Source organism: Cyprinodon variegatus, unplaced genomic scaffold (assembly GCF_000732505.1).
Source record: "Cyprinodon variegatus isolate N-32 unplaced genomic scaffold, C_variegatus-1.0 Scaffold516, whole genome shotgun sequence".
Lineage (NCBI taxonomy): Eukaryota > Metazoa > Chordata > Actinopteri > Cyprinodontiformes > Cyprinodontidae > Cyprinodon > Cyprinodon variegatus.
The window spans coordinates 500,678-525,236 of NW_015150969.1; the positions used below are offsets into that span (position 1 = coordinate 500,678).

Here is a 24,559-nt window from a genome sequence, read left to right on the forward strand (position 1 = left end):
TAATCTATGTGCAGGTCAACTATTTGATAATTTTACAATTCTGAGCTCTATGAAAACCATCAATACAGAATATTTGTTAAAACCATGGACTAAGAAGTTGGATTTGCATCAAGCCAATGCAAACATGTGGAAGAAAACGTTCCAGTGCTATGAACGTTTCAGCCCAATCGAAAAAAAATGTATAAGGTGAAAAGCCGTCTCCCTGAACACACCACGGCCTTCAGGGGAAAATGACAGTGGCAGCGTCACGCTGTGGATTGTTTTTTTTTTACTTCAGCAGTGAAAGAAGCTGGTCAGAGTTAATGTGGAGCATGGATGATCAAATAAAAGGACATTCTGAAAAAAAAAAAAAAAACAACTGCAGTGGAATTGACCCAAAACAGCCAATGTGGGGTTTATACACAACTACTGCCTTTTGATGCTTATCTCATAACAACCAAGGGGTGAGATTTAAGTGAAATAATGTTGAATTTGGACAATTTGCAGGCTAAGCACACTAAGATTTATTGATAAACCACAATTAATTAAACATTAATTTAATTCAAAATCTCAGTGGTTCACAATTTCTTAAAATATTTTCCTTGATCTAATAGGGGCACTTCTCCTACTTCTCTAAGACTTTCTACAAAGCTTGTTTTCATTCAACCTTAATAAACTAGTATTTATATGTCCTCCTGGGTAATTGACACAGTTAAAAAACTATAAAAATAGTTGCAACGAAAGGTAACTGTATCACATACTGATTCATAGAGGTTTGGATACCTACACACACACAGATTTTCACTTCATTTTTTAAATTATGCTCTACATTGCGTTGCTTTATCACAAACATAGCAGTAAAATGTCCTGCAGCTATGCGAGCAGTGTAAATACACACTACCTGAAGCCCAAGTTTCTGCAGAGACTGTAAACACCAAACCAATGGGACTCTGCTGAGAGGCTGGCTGCACAGTCATTAACCTTGTAAAACCTCAGCCAACCCCGGTGATTAACGATACCCCATTATGTGCTATTAAAGAGCACCAGAGGAGGGTCTTTTCTCACATACCAAACCAACATAATACCACCTCACACAAGAGCCGCAGCTTCTTTCAGAGAAACTCTCACTGGGCTTGATGGTATTCTCCCACAAAAGAGTAGAGAGTATTAAAAAAAAATAGGTGCCTTCACATTACATGGTGCTTAAAGACTTGTTGCCAAATTGAAGAATGACCCAGTGTGGCCTAATATCCTCTGACTGCTGCTTCTTTGGGTGCCGCTTACATGCCCCCCCTCCCTGTCGTGTTCAAAGGTCTGTTATTGTTTATTACAATAGGAGTTGGTGGAGTCCCCACAGCGGGCTCAGCGATAAGGAAAATACTCCGACACAGAAAAGAGGCTTTTACCATATAAAAGGCGCAGGGAGAAAAGACTGAGGGGAAAGAGAAAACGAAGCAACGCGTAGAGTGAGGAAAGATGGAGGTGCAGGGATGTGGAGTGGAAGAAGAGCTGTATGTGTGTGAAGGATGAGAGAGTGAGGCAGGCAGTAGGGGAAGATAAAGGCAGAGCTGTATTCCCTGATGTGGCTTCTGTGCACTTCGCAGCTCCTGCTCCAAGGATTACTGCATTTACACTTCAGCTTAAAAATAGCCCCCGTGATAATTTATTTAGCTGGAGCTCACCATACTGCATTGTGTTTCAAGAGAAAGGCTTTTCCCCGAGCCCGAGTCTCTTTCAGATCCTTTCATTCCTATATATTTATATTCCTACTTTATGCATCAGCACATATTTTCCTGCTCACCTGCACAAAAAACACATCCGGCTATAATTGTAGCTATGCTGCAAAGCTGGTTTTAATGAGCATCTGATACAGTTTGACTCACTGTGCAGAAATAATGGAGTTAAATTTAAAACTAAACTGCTATAAAAGGGAAACTTAACTTCTAACATCAGCTGAACTTGCTGTTATAATTGATTCATTCTGAACCATCCCCAACAATAAAAGCTTAATCATCCAGCGCATAAAAATATACTTATTGATGGAATAGCATAAGAGGTCTGTATCCACAGGTGCCCATCCAACAGCATTCACTCTATGGAGATATAAATATAAAATGAATCTGATTGAAGTAGGCTGTTTAAGGCCATATTGGAGTTTGACATTCTTGTACTAAATTCTATTAAATGATCTAATACAATTTGCGTCAGAACAGTTTGGATCTTTTTCGCTACCAACATAATTTCATAAATGTTCTGTTATGATGTTATAAATTAGTGGTATTCCAATTTAAAACAAGTCAAGCACTTTGATTTTATAAAATGTCATAAGTTTGTGCAGGCATCTATTGTTGGCATTCTTGGTAGTCTTCCTAATCCTTTAATTGTTCTATATCATTATTAAAATCGTATATTGAGATAAATAAAGAAATGTGTCAAGATACAAGTTTAGAGTATATTATTCTAGCCCTAATAAATAAATCATAACTCATATGGCTCCCTTACCTCCTGCTAATTCAAATCATAATTAGACCTGTGGGGCTGTTAAAAAAGACAGAAGTGAAACTAAAGTCACTAGATAATAGTGAAATCAGCATTAGGCTTCCTATACAAGCAAAGGAAGAACAAATGTTGCTATGCTCTACAATTATCTAAAGTTTCCATTTAGAAAGGAACTACAGCTTCAAGCTGCTCAGCTGATTTGTTGGTCCACCTTCTTTATGCCGCTTACACTGAAAGTCAGTATAAACATGCTGAAGGAACACAAACAGAGAGACCTGATTGTTGTTATGATGAAGAGTCAATCAGTAGCTCAGGTTAAAGGGAATCATTAGCTTCCATGTCGATCCACATAACAGTGATGACTGGACTGCAGGGAGGACAGCACTGACGCAAACAGGTTGATGATGGGAAATTTTCACAATCAAAATAAGCGTCACTCAGTATTTCCCTCTATTTGTGCAAATCTCACAACAGACCAACAAATCCTGCTAGTTAGTGAGTAATGATGACCTCATGGTGGCTCAACACAGATGTACCTTACCTGGCTGTCTCTCTGTGTTACCTCTCTGCTACAGCTAACGGGACAAATAAAAACCACATGGGTCCTTACAGACTAAAGAATCAGACTTTAATGAACTCAGAGGAAACAAAATTTGACTTGGATTCACCAAATTTAGTCTTTTTTATTATGTTTTCCTGCTCTCTCTACTCAATTTTCTGTCAGTGTACTCTGGGGCTAATTGCCAATGGTGTCAGAAATTCAAAAAAAGTGACTGAGACAAGGTATCTTAAAGTTTTCTTCTGATGCCCTTCAGCACTCTGCAGAAAAGTCGGACACAGGTGAGAGTGTATCAGGAGATGAAGACGGAGAACAACAAGAGAACAACTTGGCCCTATCTCAAAGAATATTTCAAAATAGTCGAAAAATTGAAAGGTTACTTTATACTTTTATACTTTAAGTAGTTTTTAGAGCACATACTTTTTCACTTTTACTTGAGTAAACAGGTCAAGTTGATACTTCAGCTTTTACCAGAGTTTTTTCAAATTGCAGTATCTATGCTTCTACTTAAGTAACAAATGTGTGTACTTTTTCACACCACTGGTAAACTGTACCCAAAAATCTGATCTTTGTGATGCTGGACATACTATTGGTCCACAAATCCTCTCCTTGCTTAATCAGTCCTGTTTCAGAAAACTCCTAACATCAACTTTTGATAACATCATGAGGTCCCTCTTTGTTTTGTGCTTGCATATAAGTTGCCTCTTAATCATTTGCTCCAGGTTTTATCTGCTCTTTCTTCAGCTTTCTTCCAGTCATCCAGAGGTTTTTTACCTTTATGAAACTTTGGGCTTTCTTCTGCTGCCATTAGGGTTAGCACTTGTTCTATAGTATCTCTTGATGAGTTAAGATTGTTTTTTGGGAGAAGGGGGAACAGTGCAACCAAGGCCCTTCATGCCTGTAGAAATAATTGTCTCGGTTTTCCTTGAAGCTTTTCTTTTTATTGTAACTCGCATTGAATATCTCAGTGGGATGTATTTGTGCATCACAGCTGAAGTAAATGAAGACTCATTATAGAGCCCCCAAAGGTCTAATTAAGTTAATTAACTCCAATTTAGGTAATGAAAACTGTCAAACACCTTTAAAGCAAACACTTATGCAGGTGTTGAGTAATTGTGACATCCCTATCATAATAAAGCACAATCTCAGTCAAAACAAGTATTTTCTGTGTTATCACTAAACCCTTAAAGACATTATCTAACATGCAGACTGAGTGTTACAGCTGATATCAGACATTTCATATACAACAGCATAATCCCCCTCCAGCCCCACCCCACAGCCCCCCAAAGCAACAAAAACACAGACTATCTTATTATAAAGTTGCAACTTATCCGTTCAGACCCATGTGGGCTTTAACTTGAAAATCCAGGCGGATATCTGAAGATTTTCTGTCGATGTTTGTGTACAATTCTAGTTTCTTGTGAGGCCTGTTACATGAAGTGCACCAGTCCCTCCTATAGACTTATTAGACCTCAACTAATCTACCTTTTATACACAAACCGCTTCACATGACCAATGTTATCAAAGTGCTGCACAGTTCCATAGGTTTGGAAAGGAAATCCCATGAAAAATTTACAATAAAATGCAAACAGCTTAAATGCAACAAATAGTCTAAAAGAAAATAAGAGTTGATATTTTTGATCAACTGAAAATGTTCACGCAAAGTAATGTGTCTTTCAAACTGGCTTTATTTATTTAAGATAGCCATCCCTACAGTAAGTAAAGTAAGTAAGTAGTCCAGATTGATCAACATAAAGAGGACTGTCCACTTATGTCACGAGATGAATTCTAGGAACATCTGGCAGCAACGGGAGATCTGAACTCAAACTTCTTCTAAGGTCGCACTTGTGTTAAATCTCTGCTTGTGGCAAGATGGCGCCAACATTTGCCGCCTGCCGTCTGTCAGGCTGAATCTTATTTTAATTGCTTAGTTTTACATGAAGTCGTCAGCTGGTATAATGTTTCTGCTACTCTGGAGTTCTCAAGTTTTTAGACTTCCTTTTTTGTTATCATGGCGTTCTCTTATACAGGGCACCCTGCAAACATATTTGCAGACTATATTCAGGTTTTTGTGTTGTGCTGTACCTCTATGTCATGACACTGATCTCCATCTGAACTGTCTATAGCTGCATATAATGGTTTGAACAGATGAATGTGGCTCTTTCTGGTGTTTGTAAATTGTCCTCAAGGATAAACCAGAATTATAAAGGTCTGCAGCTCTCTTTCTAATACCTGGACTTAAGATAATTCACAATGTGACACAAAGGAGCACTATGTTTCACATGTTCAACGGAAATGGATTTTGCTGGAAAGAAAGTAATTAAAGCTGTTTTGCTTGGATTTTATCTATTATTTTGGTAATCATATCCAACCTTAAAGGAAAAGTTTAGTCAAATTTAATAGGAGGCTTAAGAATGAATTCTATTTAATGTAAACACCTGGTGTGGACATAAATGTAATGTTTCTATGGACTGTGATCCTTGGTTTATTCAACTTAATTTCTCTGCACAATGGCTGCTGTGGAGGACAAGTTTTCAGGGTTCTCTCATTCCTTTGTTTTTTTTGTTTTGATGTTGTGACCTTAGATATGTTTATACCCTCTGGTAGCAACATGTTTACTGTTTGCAAGAGTTCGCACCGGTTATGCCATCACAACAAAACGGGGCGATTCTACATTGCTGCTCAAGCTCAGGCTACATGAGTCATCCTAACACATTTTTTTCCCATACAGCCACAGATACAGCTGCATCCATGTCAGCTTACATGTTGTGACATAACCGAAGAGGAATTTTTTTTTTGTTGCTGTTTTGCTTTTTGCACTGTAGCATTGCCACCTTTAAGCCCCAAAGGGCCTGACAGCTTTACGTCAAAAGAGTTATGCTGTGTAGAAAGAAACAGCAGAAGGAGGTAAAAATCCTCCAGTAAATGAATCCAAATCTACACAGCTAATAATATAGCATAATAAAGGGGAGTTTAGAATGTATCTATTTTCTCTTTGATTGCAATATGTTTATTTTTATTAAACATCCAGAAAAATGAAGGAAAATGTTTAATTCTTAATTTGGCTTCTTTTGTTGGGTACAGGCTGTATTTTTCCTTCATGCACCAAAGGTAACAAAGCTTGACTTGGTCTCTGATAGCTCTATTTCTGCCTATTTTGTGTTACTTTGTCTCCTTATAAACTCGTATAACAAATTTATTTCTTTCTACAATAAAATATATATTTTATGGAGGTAACTTTGACCAGACTGAACCTAAATCTGTTGGGTTTTCAGAAGATTTTTATTTATTCATTGATAAGAATAATGTATTGGGACAAACATCTAGCTGATCCTCTATATTTTTTTTTTATTTGGCGATTGTTACCATTTTCTTTTGATTCACACTTTTAAAGTAAATGTGTTAGTAACATTATTTAAACTGCTGTAGTCAAACTAATCCTGCATCAAAAATGTTTTCACCTCCAAGTCTGAGGTCATAGATAGACCACACATGAGATGGTGAACTGTTTTAATAAAATATAAATTAATAATAGAATTAATCATAATAATTATATGTTAATGATACCATATTATCAGTAATGCAAAATGAATCAACAACAGATTTTAAAATCATCACATTTTATCACATCAGCTGACCCATCTATTTTGATAAATTCAAAATAGATGTATACCAAAAACCAATCAAATGCACTGTAGCATTGCCACCAATATATTTATAAGAATGCCAACAAAAAAAAAATTATAAAAACAAAACTTAATTTCATGAACAGCTTTACATTTTGTACATAAATCTTGCCCTTCTCAGGCTCTTTGAAGGAAAATCTGTGTTTAGCATGGTCCAATATGATGTTACAAACCTAAAAAACATAATGTACCAGTTTAATAACGGAGAATTTAGATAATTATTATTAGCATCATTGTTTTATGATAAGAAGTTTAATAAAGAGAGGGATAAAACAGCAACAAATGTGGCTGTAACTTAAACAAGCAGCAAAATAAGCCTGGTCTTTTTTTTAAACAAAGCAGTAAATAGATGAACCTTCTGTGTAGATTGGTTATGCTAACATGGGTTGTTCCAAAGCTTAGGTGAGACACAGAGGAAGCTCAGTCCTCTCTGCTTTTAGTTGTGTTCTCAGTGTCTAATAGTTGGTTTTTGACCTTAAACCCTTGGATGGAGTATGAAGGTTTTCCAGTTCAGGTTGGTATGAGGTTGCCATGCCTACAAAACTTAAAGGTGTGCAGTAAAGTCCTGAACTTCACCTTGAAATGAACATGAGGTGGTTGCTGTAAAGTTTAGAACTGCAGCATTTAGATTTTATTTTTTAGCAGTGTTGTAGAGAGCTTGTAGTCGCTCCATAGATAATTTAGGACCAGCTTAAGGAGCATAATGTCTGGTAGATTTTAAATGCATGAATTACATTTTTAAAGTCCGTCGATAGGCGTTAGTTATTTTTAGCTGGAATAAAACTCCTCTTCACCACATAACTGATCTATTCAATTTAAACGCACCATAGAAGATTACACCTAGTTTTCTTGTAAATTAATGTGTGGAAGAAGCTAATGATCCAATCACATTGTCATCACATCTAATTGGCCAAAACGAATTATAGTTTTGGTTTTCTACAAGATAAAGAATTGATTTCAATCCATTTTGTAAATCTTGCAAATCATCATGAAAACTATGACCATTTGCCTGTAGAAAACAATCTGTTTAAAGGTAGATGGCAGCAGTGTTAATTAATACCATACTTCAATAGCAAACACTATATGGTACGTAGAAAATAGGAAGGGACCTACAATGGAGCCTTGAGGTTCACCAAAAATAAGACCAAGTATAGCAATAATTTTCTAATGGATTGAGCTCCATTCACTGAGGTAGTATTTTAACTATTTGAAGGCTGTAGCTTTTGCACTGACACAGATCTAAAGATGTGAAAAAGGGAACTTTTATTAATGGTATCAAAGGCAAAAGACAGATCCAAGAGTGCAAGGATTGATTCTAGGATCAACTGCTGAAAGCAAATAGTTTAAAGGTATTATTATTATTCACTTCGTCTCATAGAATGCACAAAAATCTGCTATTGACGGGAATCAGGCAAATTTCAGTTTGATCAAAATTCAAACATCTGACCTGACAAAAACACGCTTTGGTGTTGGTGTTTTCACTGACTGGGGAGCAAGATGTACAAAATAAACGACAGAAGAAAGACACACCTTTTATTATTTTTATTATTTATTTTTTTTAAGAGAAGAATCTGATAATTTTTTTAGTTTCCTAATCAGTGGTTCTCTAGGTTTGTTGGTTTTTTATCGTTCTACTGTCATTATCTAATCTTAAAAGCATGTGGTGTGTTATCTGTGCGCATAGAAGACAGGAAAGTGCATGTCCCTATGCAAGAGGAATATTTATCTCAACAACTAAAAAAAAAAAAAAACTACGAAAGTTTGACTGTTTGATTAAAACTCTGAAGAAATCAAGGAGAACTCTTGCATAGTGCAGTTGCACAGAGTGATTTGCAGCCCAGCAGAGAGGTGACAGGTGTAGCTGCGCACTGAGCTGTGCTTTGATTAAGCTGAGACATCCCTGATTACAAATGCATGGAGAGGGGATGTGGAGAACAGAAAGAGGGGAAAAAACAGGGAGCTGATACCTTCAGTGAAGCCTGGCAGGAGGGAGGAGGGAGTAAATTTGAACTCCATGTTTCTGAAAATCTGCAATATACCACATATACCTTTGTGTTGTTTGCTCTAAAGAAAAAGTTGCTGGTCTCTGCACTGTGACAGTAAATCTATAACCGATCAACGCCTCCACCTGTTGCCTTCCTTTCTCTCTCAGATGTTAATGTGATGGGTGGGTTTTATCATTTATTTTGTTTGATAACCAGAGCTTTCTGTGCTTCTGGATCACACACAACAGAAGCAGGATTGTAATTTTTCTCTCCGATTCTGCAGCCGGCAAACATACACATCATAATTAGGCCAGAGAGGCATCCACATGCCGATCTGTTTACTTTCAGTTCAGCAGATTATAGTTATTATGTTAAAGAAAGTATTTTTGCAGAGGATGTTACTGCAGGAGCAGCTGATATATGGACTCAAACATGCAAGGTGCAAAGAGTTTAACTTTTATTAGTTTTTTATGGTTTATGGCAACAACAATCCCTTTGATCATCTGAAAACTTTCATTAAAACTAGGATTATTGTGTTGAAGTATGTTCTAATAGTATATTGGGTAAATGTGAAATACGTCAAGTATTTACATAAATATGAGGGTCAGAATGTTCTGTTGTCTTTTTGGGTTTTATAAAGTGAGTTAATTATGGTCACAGACCGACATGGCACAGTTCATGCTAAACTTTAAACAACTATGGAGGGTTAAGGGGGACAAAATTAAATAAATAAAAAAAAAACATTAAATAGATAGGTGTAAATTAAGAATGACATAAATAAATGTATGTATTTCATACATCATTGAATAATGAAATACAGTATACCATTAAAGTAGGAAATGTCAAATAAAATAAATTAATCTGACATTGAATACTAAAACATTTATTTTAGATGATGACATTAGTAATAGTCATTTTTGGAAAATGAATTCTTTTACATTTCATTATTTTTCTTTGTAGTTAAACTGTCAGTTTTAACCATCAGACTCCAATGGACGGGTCTTCCATAGAAACACTGACATCTGATTGGCTGATGCTACCTTAGTAAGATAAGACAACTTCTACCTCTTTTACTCTAAAGTCAATATTTTCACATAAAAGTTGTAAATAATTTAAAAAATGTGTTACTATTTACACATTTTGAGTGAGAAACTCCAGCCTCTATATCCCTATTTAGGTCTCTAATGTGAGAACATGAGCCAGTGTTAGTCAGTCAGATCAAATAATGGATATAGAGGCTGGAATTACTTACCCATTATGCTGCAAATAAGTTTTGAGAGGTGTATTGAGTTACTTTTATCTTTTCAATGTTAATATTGATTTTATAGTAAAATATTTCCAGGATGAAGTTGTTTTATTTTGCTCGGTGAGAAGCAGACAATCAAACGTGAGCGTTTCTATGGCGGCAACCCTGGTCCCGCCTCCTGGACTTTGATGGATGTGTGATTTTGATAATCACTTCTTAAAATAAAATCTATATATTTAATTGAGGCTTATATAGTTAATTATGTATTAATTAAATCCATTCTTTATATATTTTGTTATATTTGTATATATGTTTATAGTTTCTATATAGTTTGTGGATGTGCTTAGATTGCTCAACCCATTTCTGGTCTGAGCTGAAACCTGTCTTCCTGACCACCCGAACCATTTCCCCTCTTCTGAGGGTAACAGTTGGGTTAAGATTGTCGAAAAGCTGGACATAGGATGACGTTCTAGCAGAACACTGATGCCAGAATGTGTTGCATTGTGCAGGGTGAGTAGAAAAGAGATCATGGAGGCCCAGCCTCACTTCTTTCAACTCAAATCAGCAGCTGCTTGGTTGGAACCTAAACACAGTTGGTGTTTTTAATGGGAAAATGATCCCAAACATGTAATAACTCCTAGATGAGGAATTTAGGAAAATTATCTACTGAAAAGACCTTCCTAAATACCCAACCTTAACTCTTTCATATCCATAAAGTACCAGGGTAGTTGGTTTATTCAAGAAAATAAACTATTTTGGCTAAATTCTGCTGTTTGTAATTACAGGCACACCGATGCCAGGAGCTATTTAATGGTCACAAAAGGTTTTAGTAACTTTAGTTTATATTAGGGCAGCATGATATCAGGAAAACCCAAACTTTTTTTCTGTCCCAGCATACAAATGCCCGTACAATCTAATGTGATCTTTATTAATAAAGAAATATACATATAGTGTGCGAGTAAAGGACAGTTTAGACCCGGCATCCAAAAAGTCGCTCCTCAAGGGCCGCTGTCCTGCAGGTTTTAGAGGTTTCCTGCTCCAGCACAGCTGATTTACATTGATAGTTGATTAACAGGCTTTTGCTGAACTTTAATCATCAGAATCAGCGGTGCTAAAGCAGAGAAACCTCTAAAACCTGCAGGACAATGGCCCTCGAGTTCCGATTTTGAGGATGCCTGGTTTAGACCCTCCAATCGGGCAAGTTTAGTACATTATTAAAGAACAGAGTTTGAATGCTAAAATGTAATAACCAACATCTGGGATTACAAAACTGAAAATAGCGATATTACAAAAACTGTTGTGATTTGACATATTGTGCACTTTTAATATGTGTAATATAAATTCCTGTGCGATGATGCAAACCTGAAGTACAGACGTTTTAGAGCCAGCAGTAGAACCAGTAATGTCTGGGTGAGGAGCCTCTTTCTGAGCACAGAGAGAGGAGAGAGACTTCCAAACATGCTGACAGCTTGTTGAGGACCTCCTACGACTGTTATGACTTTCAGTCCTCGGTTGTGTGTGGTCCCTCCACCACACTGATAAGCACTCATTCAGTTTAACAGGAGTGTGTGTGAGGGTGTGTATCGGCTGGCATTGTGTGTATATGCTGAGGTCTGTTGATGCTTCAGCGTTAGTCAATAACGATAATGATGAAATAGTTCAATTTTCTTCAGCTTGTGTGTCCTGATAAACACAAAATAAAAAAAAAAACAGCTGTGGAATGTAACCTGTAGTATCCTGTTCCTTTCATTAGTTTCACATTGTGTCATATTTTGAGTTGTGATACTTAACATGAGGGCTAGAACACAAAGAGGAATGGTACCGTTTTTATGTTGCACCTCTTGACAGACATGCATCATATCTCCTGAAACCTTGTTTGTCATTTTTGTGATATTTTGCTTTACATTCAGAAAAATAATTGTTCTTCAATGTAAAGTGGAGGAGGAAAGGATGACTTCAGTGTATTTTAACAAAACTAATACAAATATAAAAAACGTGGCATACATTGATATTTATCCCTCTTCTTACCATTGATCATGGAATAGTTTAAGCAGGAATACTAAAAAAAAGCGAGAGTTCATTGGTCCCTTTGGAGGAGCTGCAGAGGTCAGTGGCTCATGCTCTGCTCCTCATGTCAAACATTTGGCCTGCTAATTTACTAATTAGCCCTTAAGAGTCTAAAAAGGCTTGGAATAGGTCATGTCAAGCTAAGTCATTCAAAGTTTGGAAATGATCATATGTGTTTATTACAGAACAATTTTTTTTATTTTGTATTTATCAATGTTTGTGATTTTACATGTATATGTTCATACATCCAAATATTATGGTTGAATGTAAGAATTTTATCAAACATGTTCCTTGCAGCTGACGATGATTTAATCATCATTCTGTCTTTATCAAATGTCACCTAAAATAATTTATACCTGAATTTTATATTTCAGTTTTTTTTTACTTTTTGAGAAGATTCTTCTTTAATTAATAGTTAATAGTTTGTTTTCTAACCTGAAATATGAAAAAATATTATATCAGAGTTTCATTCATACAGCTTTAAACAGCTGTTTTAAAGACTTGATGTTGCCTGATATAAAAATGATTTTAATAGCACTGATCTACTTTATAAATCTGGTCTTTATGAAAGAGTTTCCTGAAGTACAGACAAACAAAAACCCTTTTTAAAGTTCATCCACATCTTTAAAAATGCCCTTCGCTCTGATGAGGCTATAGCAGAACTCTTTGGCAGACGAGTAAAATGCTAAAGGTGGAGGAAATTAATTAAGCCATTCCTACTTTTGAAACATGGTGGTGGGAGCATCATGCTGCGGGGATGCTTTCTTGTGCCTTCATAGTTCTGGAAAAGGCGATTTGTTTTAGATGTTTAAATCTTTTCTTTTCTCATTCTTGGATAAATTCAGCTCTGTCACTGTATGTAAACCCGTCATTATATATTTGCATTTTTAACCCCTACATGAACTTGTCGGCATAGTATCCTTTTTAATACAGTTTCATATATTTCAATAAAACATCTGCATGTCTCCTACTTTTGAAACTAGCTTTCAATAAGTTAGAGATCAGAATATGTGTGAAGAAGTCTGAGAAATCTTATCTTCCTTTAAGTGTGTCCTCAGTTTAACAGCATTAACAGGCCCAGCTTTGGGAGGTTCCATCCTCACTAAAACCTAAAATGCAATAAAATAAGAAAAAACTCCGGGGCTGACGGCTTCATCCACATTCGCACACAGGCTGCAGTCGTGTATCTTTGGGCCTTGTCATCACATGCTTCAATTGAGCTTTAAATGTCACTTGTCTCCCTGCGCTTCATCTGCTTGACTCATCCTTGTTGTCTTCAGTGTGCATCTGAAGTGCTTGTGTGCTTTTGTGCATCAGACCAACATGCGCCGGTGTGTAAGCATTTGACGGACACACTGCTGTTCTCCACCCTTTATCTGCTCGGCGCCTGAAAGCACAATGATGCCCTCTGCATTGATTTTCTTTTGCCATTTTATAATTATGTCTCCTCCTTTCATTTGCCTCCCCTCTTTCCCCTCATTCTCCCTTTCATCCCGTCTGTCTTATCTCTCCGCTCCCACTTCTGTTTTTCTAATTCCATCCTCCCCCAGATCCATTTTTATGCCTCGCTGTCTGCACTTGTTATCTTAGCCATTTTCCCTTTTTTATTTTCTCCCCTGTTTGATCTCAACTTCTTAATTTCTGTCCGGTTTACGTCACTTAGTTGTGTTTCGCTTTCCCCCCGCCCCTTCCACCTCTTCCTGTCATCTTGGTCCCATTTCCTCCAGTGTTTGTCAACCTCTGTCTCCTCCCAGCTGGAGCTTGTTTCCTTTCCATTTCACGCTGACCTGTCCTATTTCTAATATTCTGTTTCTTAACATTTTCCATCTGTTCTGTTTCTCCACAGCCTCTCTGGAGTGCACGCCGTCTTCCCCGTAGATTGATGGAAAAGGCCTACCCGGTCACGGAACGATGAGGACGCACACCGCGCCTCCCCTCCCATCCATCTAGAGCTTCATTCTGGAGCAATCAAAGTTCCTCGTCTTGCTCTTCAGGTGTCTGTCCATTATTTTTCCCTCCAAAAAGACTGATCTTTGGAAAAAAAAAGACCTTTCCCTCCCACCACCCACTCCTGAAAATCTCCCAAAGCTTCCGTCAAAAAGCTTCCTCTTAGTGGAACCGTCCTCAGACTTTAAGTGCTACAACTTCTTTCAAGCATGACTGAGATTCACACAGACTGTAGTGATTTGCACATTTGTTTTAAGAATATGACCAATATGAAGGAAGTTTTTGCACCATTTCCTCCGTAGTTGCACAATAATTCCAGTGTCTCTTCCAGTAACACGTCTCCGTGGCATGGTAGCCTCTCCAGTCCAGCACTTTTCTCCCATGCATCCTCCTCTGCTGAACAAGCTCCTGCTTCCACTGAAGACATTCTGCAAGCCAGAAGGAGAAAAAACCCAAAAAAGGCTGCTGACAGGACTGCACACCTCCCGCTGCCCTTCTTTTTTCCTTTATTTTCAAACTGCGTTCTTGGAAACACAAGAGAGTGACACATTTTACACGCCCGTCTGTGTTTGTGCTTTGTTCTCTCTCATTCTGTGAAACGGCCTGTCAAAAAGTGTTAGATGACGAGTAGTGAAGTATCCATATCTCTCTATGCTTTATGCCGTGTCTATGTTGTGAACTAGCCTTTGCAGGGCGAACGATGGACCTGGAGGAACACAAGTTGTGAAAAAAACTGAACCTGGCTTAGTATCAGGCAGAGGTCACTGGAAAAACCAAAACAATTCAAGGGAGATGCTAACAGGAAATCCCACGATTGTCTCTAAAAGCACGGTGCTTGGATTTAGGATTTGAAATTAATTTGGCAACCCAATGGGTGGGGGGGGCAGGATGTCAGGAAGAAAAAAGGAGACGGGTCCCTGGGACCGAGGAAATGTTTTGACTTGAGATTCTTCACTTTAATGAGGAGAGGAAAAGAAGAAAAGACGTTACAGATGACAAATGAGGAGACCCTTTTTTTCATTTCCTCTCTCTCGCATTGCTTTGTCTGCTTTTCCATCTCAGTGCTTGAAACTATTTTTAGAAAAGTTATATTCAAGAACTGTAGACGTGCTGTTAGCCGAAGCTCGTCAGGCTGTTACTTGTTACTCGTTACCAACCGAATCCAGCGCCTTGCAAAAGTGTTTCAACTTTCTTATGTCGCTTTAAAACCTAAAGCTTCAGGGTTTAATTTAATGGATTAACACAAAGTAGTGAAGAACTGTGAAGTGGAAGGAGCACAATCTTAACGAATACAAATCTGAAAAGTGTGTAGTGTATTTTTGCACCTGCAGACAGAATTCTTGGTTTCTTCTTTGAATAATAGTTTTAATGTCATTCCAATCAGATGGAAAGCGACTCTGAGCATCCATTTTCAAATCATTCCCCAGACTATTTTATCAGTTGTGGGTTTTAATTAGACCACTCTACTCTAATGCATATTTATGTTTGGATCTAAAGCCTTTCACTGTCGCTCTTATAGCTAAAAAAAAAAAAAAAATTAGCTTTTTAATCTTTGCTGTCATCCCTACATTGCCTGTTCAAATTGCATGATTTCCATATAGGTCTGATTTGTGGAGCTAACAACAAATGTTAATCTCATAAACAGATTTTTCCACATGAGCTGTAGATCTCTGCAGTTCCTCCAGAGTCAATATATTCCTCTTGACTGCTGTCCTGAATTATACTCTAATTTTAGGGGATTACATTATTTTCTGTAAAATGCTCAAACGGGTTTATGCAGGACTCATCGGATATGTTCCTTAGTCTTCATGACGGTTCTTGTTGAGAAACCTCTCAGTCAGGCTTTTCAACAACAGTTCAGTTTAATCTCCAATTGTACAATTATGTATAGATTATATAATCTGAGTTGGGCTCTCCTCATTTTACTGATGAGGAGCTTTCCAAAGGATAATTGCATCACATGAAAATGCATGGACTTTTCCAGACTTTTATTTGCAAAATATGCTAAAGACTCTATAATATTCTTCCACTTGACAATTTAGTGCAACTTTGTTTTAGTCCATAGCCAAAAATCCAGAAAAATTCCTCTGAAGTTTAATACCAAAAGCGTAAAGTGAAAACTTTTGCAAGGCTGTGCATCATTTCAATGTAATGAGCCACTTAAACCTCAGCTATAAATGTGAACTATGGCCACTCACTGTTGATATTATAGGCATTTAATCTGCATATAGAAGCACACGTGTCTGTAATGAAGCAAAACTGTTAACATCTCTGCTACTAAATGTGTCACAGTGTAAATAAGACCTGTAGCCTCCAGTATAATGAGCCTTCAATGTCAGCTACCAGTTTCTATATCAGAGGGATATTTAGCAAAAGCTTTTATCCATGCTGATGTAGCATGAGTTGGTTTTTCTTTAAATCCTGGATGGGAGCATGTTGCTGTTGCAGTCTAAGGGAAGAAGCAGAGGTCACAGTTGGCCCCCGGGAGATCCCGCTTTTTAATGGGATTTCATTTGTCGCACAGGTCCCTGTGCGTCCGCCCATTCATTGTTGGGAAAGCAGCCGTGGCCTTCCGAGGCAAAGAGCTGCCTACAGATTGGATGGTATCGATCAGTTCTCCTGGACGCGTACAGTCGGACCGATGGGGATTACAGAATCCTCCAGGAGTGCAACGTCCGCGTGAATGCAAGCGTGTGTTGGAGAAATGGAGTTTTGTCGGGCAGAAACACAGGCGGTTATTTCACAGCTGGGGGGAGATGTCGTGTTGGTGTGTTTCAAGGCCACAGCAGGAAGGAAAGGGATGAAGCTCAAATTGGAATTTCACCACCGGCTGATTTCAAGCTGTAGAGTAGAAAACAAAGATTGATGGGGGAAATCTCGCTGTAGAGTGAGAGCTGATCCAATTCCTCTAATTATTACCAGTTTAAAGTGGCAATCTCAACTGCAGCATCATTGCTTCCTCTATTGCTTTGTTCATGGAGAAAAAAATCACAGCAAATATCATCTTATGGTAGTTTACATGAAAAGTGATCTGGTTCATGCAGCTTAATCCAATCAGATTATCTGATTAGATGCATTTAATTGTAGCCAGTTTAATCCAGTTACCATAGAATACAATAAAATTCAGTCAATGCCAACTGGTTATCTACTGTAGGCAGCCCGGCTGATTGCATCAAGTCATTGTCTTTGCAGTAGTCCCTCATCCTTTGTAACCATGGTGACAGTGTGACCTTCTCAACCCAAGATCAGAAACCAAAAACAAGGCAGAGATAGAATGGAAAAGAAAATCCATAAAAATCAACCATGTTCCATGAGAAAAAAGTCAATTTTTCCAATTGGAGAATTTCCACTTTTCATCAAAACTTGCACTCAGCAGTTAAGTGCAAGATTATTAATTTGCTTGCACCAGACGATGCACCAGATTGGTGAAGGACCAAAATAACCTAAAATCATAAAGAGACTCAATAAATACAGCTGAACTTAAACTGCATTTCTGGTTTGACCTCAGGTGGGGAAGAAGGGAATTTTGGACTTGGGCAGAATCTACAGTAATGAAGGATTTGTTGAACATTATTTTTATATGATATCAGTTGCATTGTGAGAGACTGAAGCAAAGAAACTTTAAAAAAATCGTAGATGTGGACTGGAACCACATCTATGAGGATTACTGAGTGCTGAGCACAGCATAGATACGATACAGTAAAAGGTAGTTTCCCTGCAAGTTTCTGAAAATCTAAAATATTTTAGAAGTGCAAAGATGAGGCAAACCTAAGTAAAACTGTAATGCAGTTTTATGAATGATTATTTAGGTTTTTTAGCAAAAAAATCAACACAAACCAGCCAGGCTCTTAGTAAAGATATGGTCTTATAGTCTCCTGTAGGGATCTGTCTTACAGTGGGTATAGAAAAGCATCTTACTGAAAAGGGTCTCTGTGTAAAGACCCTTAACCCCTGATAGCTCCCTGGGCGCCCCACGATGGCAGCCCACTGCTCCTCAAGGGGGATGGGTTAAATACTGAGGTAAATCTCTCCAATGTGAGATCAATAATGTTCAATTATTATTATTATAAATCCTCCAGATCATTGAGCTTCAACGTGGTCCCATAGCATGACCCAACTTCCACCATGTTTGACTGGTAGCATTTCCGTTATTTATTCATTATGTATTGCCTTGTTAGTGGTAACAAAACACTGATGTTTTGTGGTCATCGGGGTGTTTACTGATAAGGCCTTTGAGTCGTTTTTTATCAGTGTGGTATACAACTTTGGAATGCTCCCACAGAGGCTGCTTTGGCCTTTTTTTTTATCGTTGCATTATAACCTCTGACCTTAAGTTTTAAATCTGAGGCCTATCAGCGCTTTCTTGCTATGTTCGAATTCAGCGGCTGCGTCCTCCAAGGACCAGGTCTACCTGGACTGGGTTCTTCGGAGGCCGTGAAAATAAGGAGATCAGAAGAGTCTGGCTATGGAATCGAACAGGTCCAGCTTTCCCCCCTCACCGCCCCTAACTCAGCGTAAACACTGTCACCTAGAAACCATGACAGTTGACTCACAAAGCTAACTTCTTACTGCTGTTCTTTGGGTTAATTTTAGTTGAAAAGTTTCAGCAGAAATACGTAGTTGCGAATATCAGATTCATAGTCCCCACACTGCAGAGATATTGGAATCTGAGCTTAAATTACAGCCAAACCTGTTTACACAGAGACAGATTAAACCTTTTAAACCAAATTTTACCCGCCACATATCTGACTCACTAACCATTTAAATGAACAATTAATTAAATTAAGACAAATAATTTTATTATATTAAACTGTACTTCAGATACAGTATCCACTGCTGTTCGGCGCCATTTACCTTTTTCCTTTGAGCACGGAGCAGCCGCTTACTTGGACTCGCAATGAATCATGGGATACCCAGGGCTTACGTAGGATGCACTGGTCCCATCCTTTAAAACGGGAAAAAGAAGGATGTATTTGTCAGCTGCATAACGAGGAGTTTTCTGAACCACACAGGCCTTGGTGCAATCTGACGTAATCTGCGTACGAATCTGGCCTTCGAAGGATGCAGCTTCCAGATTTGAACACAGCACATATGTAGTTCTGGGGTTTTGTTTGACTTCCTGGTTGAGTTAAAGTGCTCTTTGGGCAGCTAATTCTCTTGACTCTTCAAGCAGACGGTTTTTGTTTGCATTTACTCCAGTAATCTCTGATCGTAGGATTGTCTTAATTTGAAACATTAAGGAGTGTGACATAAAAATGATGAAAAGAATTTTGGGGCTAATACTTTTTCCCAGTATTGTACACTTATGTAATTATTAGAAGAGACAGAAATGTATTTTTTTTATCTCAATGTGTTCAGAGGAGAATGCTTCTAGACACTTCTGTTGTAAAGTAATGAAAGTGAGTAACATAAGTGAACATTTTAGCCATTTTTAGTGATGCAGGTTCAACTTAGCTGTGTTTACAAAAAGAAATTCATGTTTACAATGTATTTGCTCCTGATTACATTTATTCTTGTGCAGAACAAATGTTCTATGAACCTGATTTGTAGCCAGGATAACATTTATTTCTTCCTATGCTGCAGATTGTTTTCTTCCTCATCACTGGTAGCAAAGTATGGGTTAGCTCTTCCTCCAGAGGCACGATGGGAACTTTGCCTCAGTGTTTCTGGCTCTGACTTTCAGGTATAACCAGCTCAAGATGTAGCTGACGTGGCAAGGTGTCCAGGAACCTGCCTGAACTGGCAGAGCCCACAGTTCTAATACCCTCTGAGACATTTGGCACGTACCTGCAGACGCTGATGCGTCTTACAGGAGGGAACACCAGAACAAACCTCTTGTTGCACAATAAATGAGACACACATATGAAGAAACCGAACATGGTGTGGGATTTACATAAACAGCACAGGCGCAGCCATCGGTAAATAAAAATGCGATGGAATCACAACTCTAGCTATGATTTAACACATGTAGACAGCTACACCTTTACCACAATCTAAACAGAAAAACAAAACAATGTTTCTGCCGTGTCGATGCCATGTTTTTCCATTCTGTTATTTAAGAAAGGCATGTTAACAGCTCTACTCCCTGTTGATCTACATGTAATGTGCCTAATGATGGATATTAATGAGAGTACTGATTAGTATATTAAATAAAGTCATTAATCTTAACACATTGTGGTTACTGTGTTTATTCACACGTGACTTTGCAAACTGTGAGGAGTGTTTGCTCATAGTCTGCTCAGCATGACGCAGTTTTACAGGTAGTTTTGACAAACGAAAGGCAGAGATAACATATATGCATTTTTTTTATCTTATTAAAGTTTTAATCTCTAATATTTTTCCTATAAATGTTGAAGTAATACATTTTCATACATATATATCTTTTTGAAAATGTAAAGGATCATTCCTTAAAATGAGTCTGAAGATTGATTTGTGTATTTGCATTCAGAGGTTCCCCATTAGGTTCATACATGCTGGTTTGAACCTTCATGCAACCCTTTTGGAACTGCCTTCAAATGTCCCCTGAAGCTAAAGATGTAGTTTGTGCAGTGATGCCCAAGATGAATGAAGGAAAAGCATTTTGAACATTTTATAAACAAGAGTTAAATCCTGTTTATGTAATCTGTTGACAATTTAGAGCAGGGGTTTGCAACATGCAACCCAAGTGGCTCTTCAGACCCTGACATTGGCTCGTTTCTTTTTGGCAAAAGTGATGAGGATCCAGCCAGTCTTTGTAATATAAAAAAAACTAAGAAATTGATAGTTGCGCAGAATTTCCTAAAGAAATTGTCTCTTAATATCAGACAAATATTTATTATCTTTTTTAAATGCTTAACTGCTGCGATGGACTGGCGACCTGTCCAGGGTGTACCCTGCCTCTCGCCCATTGACTGCTGGAGATAGGCACCAGCACCCCTCGTGACTCCACTTGGGACAAGCGTGTAAAGAAAATGGATGGATGGATGGATGAAATGCTTAACTGGGGTTTAAGCAGGGGCGGAGCTAGATGCGGGCCCGGGGTGGCCTCTAATACAAATGGTGGCAGCAGTAATACTCTCAAGTGGAATATTCAAAACATTTTATTTTGTTTATGGTTAAATGTACACATCAATATACTAACATTAAAGATGATAAGTACATAATTAACGCTCTTTTCAGAACTAGATTTTGTCTTATTTTGGGTAAAGAGAAAATTATGTGTCTGCAAGTCATCTAGGAGTCTTCAGTGAAATCAAAGATAACAATTTTAATAAAAATTGATCAAATAATTAATTTATGTAGATACTGGTACTTGTAAATATCAACTGTATGCATAATGTTTTATACAAGTAGGTAAGTCAATGACAATGATGATTGATTTACGCCCAAGAACTCAAAACTGAGTTTTATCCTCTTTACCTTTTATCTAAAAATTATGAATATTTAAATATATTTTTCTATTTGTTAGCAAAGGCTGTAGGAAATTATAATTTGTCTTTATTTAGAAAATATGGATTTTTGCTAATTAATGTTGTTGGAACAGTGTAGATTGACCCTGAGGTTCTGGTGCCTATCCGCTTTCGGCCACCCCTCAGTATACAGTACATTGGTTATTGCCTGGCCACCCTTATGATAAATTTCTGTCTACGCCTCTGGATTTAAGCAGCCCATTTAAAATATATCTATTCATTTTATTATTTATTTTCACAGGTCTTCCTTCATTAAAACTTTTGAAATGGCACAATGATTAGTTAAAATATCTTGGAAGATATCTCTTTAGAAAAGGTATCGTACTGTTAGCGGTTCTAAGCAATTTTGATAAGTTGGACTGAATGTAGAAATGAATGTTTAGATTGTAAAGGTTGCAGAGCCCCCTGGTTTAGATCCACATCCCTGGGTTTAGCTGCGATCACCGCCAGCAGAGGGCGCACTACTCCGGTCAAGGGCCGCTTCATCAGAAGGCCTGGGCGCAGCTGTTACTTGGCGTTAAAAAGAGGTAAATTAAAATGCTTTGCAGCGGTCCTTAAATAATAATAATAATAATAAACGCGTGGCTATTTTAACAAGGTATTAAATAGGGGTTTCCTCCTTCTGAATGTGTCTATAAACTGCTGAGTTCGTCAACGGTTCATTAGGCTAAGCTAACTGTTAGCATTTTCCCCACCATAAATAGTATAATTTAAGACGATTTTCATTATAAAAAAATAAGTTATTAATGCTGTGTAATATTCGAACTCCCTTTGTTTTATTTTTCGTTTTTCTGAAATAAACGACAACTATGTTTGTGCTAATTCCAGCTTTGCTAAGTGTTTGATAGTCAGCATTTGTGTGCTTAGTCATTAAATTATTTTTTATTTATTTATTTTATTTTTTTTGTTGTTGAATCAACAATTCCCACTATTTTCAATGTGAAATGCCAACTATGATAAAATAAGAATGTATGTTTTAATGTTTTACTGTAATGGCGTCCATCTTGTAGGACACATGTAAATCATTATGGTTCTGAATGGTAGAAAATTATTTCAAATTTATTCGATTAAATCTCAGAGATCCTGTGAAGAGAAGCAAGAACAGCGATGTGGACCACCCAGGCACCACGCACAGGTTATCAACAGTGATTCATCGGAGGTCAGATTAAAAGGTAGACACATTAATCTACTGTATACACAGGTGGGAGTTAAGTTTGCAATTATTCCCGTCTGAATTTATGCTTCATCGGTAAAAATGATGACGGGATATTTTACTAAATCCAAGACTGGGATTGACTCAGGTTTGGTAATAATGGTGAGAGGTTTAGATGCTATAACAGATTCAGAGGAACCTGATGGAAAGGTTGATCCTCAACTGATCTTTAGTGGTTTTAATTAAAGCAGCAGAAAGCTCTGTGAGATGTGATGCCCTGTTTCTCTGCAAATATTTCAGTGATTAGGTGTCTGCCTTTGTCTTCAATGTGTTAATGGCAAGACTTGGTTTGGAATCAGCATTTTTTAAATGACAAATTCCTAAGTATTATATAAACTAGATGGATAATAGTCATTCTAAAATGTCCAGTCCTTAAGAGTTACTATCCAGTAACTTTTAAATAAATCTCTACAACAACCTGAATCAAAAAGATGGATTCTCTCATCATCTCTCATCAGCAGTCATTCAGCTCTGCTCAGGCCTCATAATGAGCTATTCGTTTCTTCCAGTGGGTCGAATAAGGGATAAACCTAAAAGGTGCGGGACAGTATCTCTTACAGCCTAGAATGGAAACCCATTTTTTTTACTGAGTGTTATAATGCTTTGATTTTATTTATTCATTTATTTTTAGGGGTCAGGCACATTGCATTTAGACTGAGTTGTTATAAATTTCTGTTAAGATGTGGTTAAACATTAAGTGTATTCTATTTTAAAGTATGAAAATAATTTTACTATTGATAGATGAAACAAATGAAGCAATAAATAAAAAAAAGGTTAGTTACAGTACAGGCTTTAAAGCCAACATATTTCCTTCAGAAGGTCAAGAATACAATCAATTATCTGTCTAGAGCATAAAACAAAGTATTATGGGGGTTATAAACCTTGACTTGGTTTGAAAGGGTTCTTTTTGTGTTAGAAAATTATGTTTAAAGATTGCTTTTGGCAGTGATTAAAGTTTTCTGACAGTAAAAATGACCTCTAATGTGGTTTTCTTCCCATCCTGAGTTGACTGTTTTTGTCAAGGTAAGAAACTAGTTTTGTGTTTGGTAAAATGTGCTTAATCTATCTACCGGTAATAAAGTTTCATTATGAGCAGCAGATTTTGGCCATAGTGTGACTTACTCCTATGGTTTAAACTCACACATGATCTGAATGATTGCAGTGTTTAAATGAATTGTTTTTTTTAGCATGCACCTCTAGTAAAAATTTCCATAATATCTGATTATAACTTTTCAAGTAATGCTGCGTACAACCCAAATAACTAACATGTGCCTGCAGCCTCTGGTGTCTGCTCTGCTCTCACTGTCTTCCTTCTTTCTGCCTCTTTGTATCAGCACATCTAGACTTTTTTTCTTTTGTTTTTGTAGTTTTTGTCTTTAGTATAATACTTCCACACATTTTGAGTCCCATGCTGATGAAGTCAATAGTCACTGCTGCCCCCTCCGGTTTAGAGGAGAACTGCTTCTTCCACCAAATATACACAACAATGAATCGTTTCAAAAATTCCCGTATCTGGATTATGACCTCTAGATCATCAGAAAAATATAATGGATTGGTCCTTGGCATGAGGGACACCTCCGTTAAAAATGTCATTAAAATTCATAACTTTTCCAGGCATCCTGCTAACAGACAGCTGAAAACATAACCTCACGGATGGAGGTAGAGAATGATTCAGATTAAGAGAACAACATCAATATTAACAAACAAATCAGCCAAGATGCTGCAAAGACAGGATCTTTTAAAGAAGCAGACCTGTTGTAGGATGTTGGGATCCAGGCCATGTTGCTCAGGAGAGGCTGGGTGATGTATGAGGGGTGGGGGGGATTAGTTGGAAACCAGGCATGAGGGATGAAGTGAAAAAGAGAGATGACAGAAAATCGCTTCCAGTCGGTCCCTCACCGGCCTCTGCTGAGACTTGAAGTAAACCCTT

The 24,559-nt window shown here is 37.5% G+C and overlaps 1 protein-coding gene across 1 annotated transcript in view; it reads left to right on the forward strand.

Moving 5' to 3' along the window:
• samd12 (sterile alpha motif domain containing 12) overlaps window positions 1-20,100 on the forward strand; it is a 132,834-nt gene extending 112,734 nt beyond the window's left edge. Inside the window, exon 5 of the mRNA XM_015390898.1 lies at window positions 13,868-20,100. Within this exon, the coding sequence (XP_015246384.1) occupies window positions 13,868-13,899 (32 nt within the window). The 3' untranslated portion in view covers window positions 13,900-20,100. The remainder of the gene's footprint in view (window positions 1-13,867) is intronic.
• Window positions 20,101-24,559: the final 4,459 nt, after the last annotated feature.